We start from the raw sequence: 6113 nt of genomic DNA, 5'->3' as shown, positions 1-6113 counted from the left end.
TCACATGATCCTTCAGAAATCATTCTAATATGCTGATTTGCTGCTCAAGAAGCATTTCTAATTAATATCACATTTGAAAACAGTTGTGCTGCTTCATATATTTTTGTGTCAACCATGAATTGTTTTTTTTCAGGGATCTTTGATGAATGTAAAAGTTCAATGAATAGCATTTATTTGAAATATAAATCTTTTTTGTCATATTATAAAAGTCAGTTTTATAAAATATCAATTTAATGCATCCTTGCTGAATAAAAGTATTATTTTCTTTCTTTTTTTTATTGATAGTGTATCTGTTTTCACAAAAATATTAAGCAGTAAAAACTGCTTTCAACATTGATGATAATAATAATTAGAAATGTTTCTTGAGCAGCAAATCAGAACATTACAATAATTTCTGGAGGATCATGTGACACTGAAGACTGGAGCAATGATGCTGAAAATTCAGCTTTGGCATCACTGGAATAAATTACATTTTAAAATATATTCAAACAGAAAAATTAATTTTAATTGTAGTAATATTTTACAATATTAATGTTTTTCCTGCATTATTGATCAAATAAATGCAGCCTTGGTGAGCGTAACAAAAACTGGCCGGCAGTGTAAATTAGAAAAATGCTAAATAAAAGCATTTTCACCAGTGGTCTCAGAAATCTGGTCCCCAATGTATATTTTTACAAATGGATGAATCAAATATTCTGTTAATCATTAAAGAGACAAAAGCCTGTAAAGGACATAAAGCTGAGTATGTATGTCTATAAAGTGCGTTTATGATTATGTGTCATATTACGTGTGGAGAAGGATAACGTGACTCACACTTGACAGGTTGGTAAGTCGGTCTTGGACCACCACAAGATCCAAGACAGCAACAACAAGATACGTGAAGCCCAGACGCTGTAATACGCCAGGAATACGAAGAGAATCCCAAGACACTGTGCAGATACATGGACACATGCATAAAACATCATCATTTATATTTTTAACAGCTTTATTTGACAACTTGTGGACTGTTCAACTGCAACACCCGCTGACTGCAATGATAGAGCTTGGAATAGCCAGGACAATTTTTAATATAACTCCGACTGGATTCGTCTAAAAGAAGAAAGTCATATACACCTAGGATGCTTCGAGGGTGAGTAAAACACAAGCCAATTTTCATTTTTGGGTGAACTAACCCTTTAATAAATGATACACTCATATCATGAGTAAGATTGTACTTACGTTGGGCAGCCTGGGACTGGGAGGAGGAAGGTCAAACACAACCATATCGTCTCTAAGGCAATCACAAACGCCCACGCAGGCCAGTAGAGGCAGACATCATGCACCGAATACCAGCATGTTTCCTGGGAACAACAAGATGATGGAAAATTTCAATTATTATTATTATTTAAAATAATTAGTTAATGAAAATTAGAATTAGAGTTAATGCCAGCTTGAGTGCATGCTGTCATTAAAACAAAAGGAGGACATACAGTACAAATAAAAATGTCTGAAATTCAATAAAAAATGCAATGACATTTTTACATTTATCAATTATAAATGATATATTTTATATTTACACTGCTGGTCAAAAGTTTGGAATAATTAAGATTTTCTTTTCATGTTATTGAAAGAAGTGTCTTATGCTCACCAAGGCTGCATTTTTTTAATGAAAAATACAGTAAAACTGTAATATTGTGAAATATTGTTACATTTTAAAAGAGCTATTTTAATATATTTTTATATAGATTTATTGCTGAATTATTATGGTACTCAATAAAACAGTTTTTGCTGCCTAATATTTTTGTAAAAACCATTATAAAGTGATTATTTGATGAATAGGTAAAAACTGCTTTCAACATTGATGATAATAATAATTAGAAATGTTTCTTGAGCAGCAAATCAGAACATTACAATAATTTCTGGAGGATCATGTGACACTGAAGACTGGAGCAATGATGCTGAAAATTCAGCTTTGGCATCACTGGAATAAATTACATTTTAAAATATATTCAAACAGAAAAATTAATTTTAATTGTAGTAATATTTTACAATATTAATGTTTTTCCTGCATTATTGATCAAATAAATGCAGCCTTGGTGAGCGTAACAAAAACTGGCCGGCAGTGTAAATTAGAAAAATGCTAAATAAAAGCATTTTCACCAGTGGTCTCAGAAATCTGGTCCCCAATGTATATTTTTACAAATGGATGAATCAAATATTCTGTTAATCATTAAAGAGACAAAAGCCTGTAAAGGACATAAAGCTGAGTATGTATGTCTATAAAGTGCGTTTATGATTATGTGTCATATTACGTGTGGAGAAGGATAACGTGACTCACACTTGACAGGTTGGTAAGTCGGTCTTGGACCACCACAAGATCCAAGACAGCAACAACAAGATACGTGAAGCCCAGACGCTGTAATACGCCAGGAATACGAAGAGAATCCCAAGACACTGTGCAGATACATGGACACATGCATAAAACATCATCATTTATATTTTTAACACTGTTTATACTTCTACACCACAGTCCATAAAATGTTCATCTAATTTTGTGAGCAGATTACTAAACAATAATTGACAAGGTGACATTAGATTAAAATGTTGAACTTGAACATACTATAATATTAACTCCCCCATGAAATGGCTTGACAGACAAGTGCAGTTTTCTTTCCTATGTTGACGTGTTTCCTATTGAAATAGGAAGCTGGGGTGGGAAAGGAAAGGAAAATGTGTTACTACTCACAGGGTCCATTGCAGTAGTTCGGATTGATGATGATGACTCCGATAAGGAAGAGTTGTAAGCTCCTCCAGAAGATCCTCCACAGCAGATGAGTGCGTTTGACACCTCGGCGCAATGAACTGCTCAGGGACAAACCAACAGACGTACCCATAATGAACACAAACCTGTGAAGAAGAAGGTTACACAAAGTAAGATAAAATAGACACCCGTTTCATAAAGTGCTACTTTCTGGCATGATTTCCAACACACAGATTAAGCATCATCCACAAATAGAATTGAGTGAAATCCAATTTCTCTTTAACATGTGTAGCACACATTTGTCTGCAATCTTTCTTCCAATGTCATCCAAATCATATGCTATATCTTGTCTTTACATACTATGTAAAAATTCAAAAATGTTCACAAGCATTCAAATACAGCCATAACCACAGCACTCTTTGTATTGAAATCTGTTGTACTGCATTTTTGCCTAAATTATAGAGCTAGTTCATCTAAAGATGAAAAAGTCATTATTTACTCACCTTCATGTTGTTCCAAGCCCATATGATATTCTTTCTTTTGTGTAACACCAAAGGAGAAATTTTGGACCATAAAGACGTCACAGTTCATATTACGTGACACCAATTTTATGCAAAGGCATGAAAGAGATTCAAGAGCTACACAAGATTTTTATGGAATAACTTAACTTAAATTCCAGTGTGTTTATCAAATAAACGATTTACTTTGAAAGAAATTAATACTTTTATTCAGCAAGTATGCATTAAACTGCATGGTTTCCACAAAAATATTAAGCAGCACAACTGTTTTCAATATTTATAATAAAAAAAATAATGATTAGAAAGATTTCTAAAGGATCATGTGACACTGAAGACTGGAGTAATTGCTGCTGAAAATTCAGCTTTGCTATCACAGGAATAAATTGCATTTTAAATACATTAAAACAAAACACTTTTGTGTTATTGTAATAATATTTCACAATATTGCAATATTTTTACTGTACTTTTCATCAAATAAATGCAGCCTTCGTGAACATACACGAGTTCTTTCAAAAACATTTTAAAAATCCTAATGACCCCAAACTTTTGAATGGTAGTGTCGTTTTCGACTACACAATATATATATATATTTGTTTTGCTTTGTTTTGTTTTGTTTTTTTGTCCTTGTAGCTTGACGGCCACTGGTCACTGTATGCTTTAATTGTATGGGAACATTTTGACTGGCACCTCCATTTGAGTTCCAGCAAAGAAGGAAAGGGTTTGGAACAACATGACATTGAGAAAATGATGACAGAATTTTAATTCTATGTGAATTACACCTTCCATGTTCATTTTTTACAGGCTCTCTAAAACCTCACAGAGGTGTCACAACCTATTTAAACCTAATAGCATTGCTACAGACACTTTCTTCAGCTGCACAGCAGAAAACAAGGTTAAAAAAAAGTTGGGAAAGAGGCATATTTAGCACTGTGTCACATCCACTTTCCTTTTAATTACAATGTTTAATCGATTGAGAATTGATGATACTAATTGTTAAAGCTTTGCAAGCAAATTTTTTGTCCAAACTCGCTTGATACAAGACTTCAGATGCTCAGCAGTCTGTGATCATTGTTGTCCAATTCTCCTTTTCATGACTGGTCAAACATTTTCAATAGGAGTCAGATCTGGACTGCAGGAAGGCCGGTCTAGCACATGTCAACGAAATCACACTGGCGTAGCACATGCAGAATGAGACCTGGCATTGGTCTTGATAGACTTCACATGAAAGACGGCATCTTAATGGTTCCACTGTGCTCCCCAAGCAAAGAAGTAGATTTGTCACCACATCCAGCCTTAAAAGTGGAAGAACTCAATTTTACAAGCTTTCTAAATAAAACAGCTGCAACAAGCTGTTCTAGCTTGTTTAAATGTCATCAGTACATGGTCAAAAAGATATTTAAAGGGGTCTTTACCTTTTAACTGTGTTCCAGATAGCAGATAATGCAGCCAAAAAAGCAAATACCAGAAAGGCAAACAAAATAGCTGGAAAAACAAAAAGAAAAAAAAAAGTCACCCAGCTCAATTTAGTTTAATACATTATTTACCCATTGTTGTTGTTTTTTTCCTCCAGGATTAAACGATGCTTTATAAACAAAATGTAACTTTTAACAAATTTAACATACAAAAAAAATTAAAAATGCTGAATTGCAGTGTGCAGATGTAAGGTTGACTCACGCAAGTAGCTGTTAATGGGCTCAGAATCAGTGATCATAGAGCAGCTGACCCGTGACGGCTCATTCAGGTTCTTGACCCACAGAGAATAGTTCCCCTGCTCCCCAAAGTGGAAGTGAACTCTGATACAACAAATCAATTGTCTGACAATGATGCCTTTCCTTGATAGCAATTGCCCAAGGAAATAAACAAGGTGAAGATGTCTTGGTCTAAAACTGTCACGTATCGATACATAACTCACTTGCATGGCTCCAAGTGTGCAGAGGTACTGTTGAGCTGCAGTGTCAGTGCGTGCTGTGTGTCTACGACAAAGCCCACCGTAGCGGGCGTCCCAGAAGCTGGCCTTGCAGGTATTATTCCCAACAGCTGGGGCAAACACTAATGTACACGCATGCACAGACAACACCGAGATACAGAGTTGGAGCAATACTGCAGCATTAAAGAAATACTCAACCTCAGGCCATCCGAGATGGAGATGAGTTTGTTTCTTCATAAGAACAGATTTGGAGAAATTTAGCATTACATCACTTGCTTACCAATGGATCATCTGCAGTGAATGGGTGCTGTCAGAATGTCTTGTGAAACAAAAAGCTGTGTGCTTGGAATAAAAACGTCTTGGTGATGAATCAGTTTAACTTTAAACTGTTGCTTCCAGTTAAAATATGAGCCCTCTATCTAAAATACTGTTTTCTCCAGGAAGCGTTTTTATGGATTATAGACTCATATTTTGGCCAGAAGCAATGGTTTAAAGTTAAAATGACGGCACCCATTCACTGCAGAGGATGCATTGGTGAGCAGGTGATATAACGCTAAATTTATCCAAATCTGTTCCGATGAAGAAACAAACTCATCTGCATCTTGGCTGGCCTGTGGATGAGTACATTTTCAGCACATTTGTGAGCCTGGACCACAAAACCCGTCTTGGGTATATTTTTAGCAATAGCCCAAAAATTATTGTATGAGTCAAAATTATAAATTTTTCTTTTATTTCTAAAATTATTAGGATATTAAGTAAAGATCATGTTCCATGAAGATATTTTGTAAATTTACTACCGTAAATATATCAAAACTTAATTTTTGATTAGTAATATGCATTGCTAAGAACTTCATTTGGACAACTTTAAAGGCGATTTTCTCAATATTTTGATTTTTTTGCACCGTCAGATTCCAGATTTTCAAATAGT

General features: G+C 34.6%; 1 protein-coding gene across 1 annotated transcript in view; it reads right to left on the bottom strand.

Moving 5' to 3' along the window:
- LOC107750043 (heparan-alpha-glucosaminide N-acetyltransferase-like) overlaps nucleotides 1-6113 on the bottom strand; it is a 17004-nt gene that overhangs the window by 6562 nt on the left and 4329 nt on the right. Inside the window, exons 6-9 of the mRNA XM_016565296.1 lie at nucleotides 4480-4550; nucleotides 2726-2886; nucleotides 2318-2433; nucleotides 1219-1340 (exon numbers count right to left, since the gene is read on the bottom strand). Of these exons, the coding sequence (XP_016420782.1) occupies nucleotides 1219-1340; nucleotides 2318-2433; nucleotides 2726-2886; nucleotides 4480-4550 (470 nt within the window). The remainder of the gene's footprint in view (nucleotides 1-1218; nucleotides 1341-2317; nucleotides 2434-2725; nucleotides 2887-4479; nucleotides 4551-6113) is intronic.

This window comes from Sinocyclocheilus rhinocerous, unplaced genomic scaffold (assembly GCF_001515625.1).
Source record: "Sinocyclocheilus rhinocerous isolate Xijiao unplaced genomic scaffold, SAMN03320098_v1.1 scaffold2829, whole genome shotgun sequence".
Classification (NCBI taxonomy): Eukaryota; Metazoa; Chordata; class Actinopteri; order Cypriniformes; family Cyprinidae; genus Sinocyclocheilus; species Sinocyclocheilus rhinocerous.
This window is presented reverse-complemented; position numbering and strand designations above follow the sequence as displayed.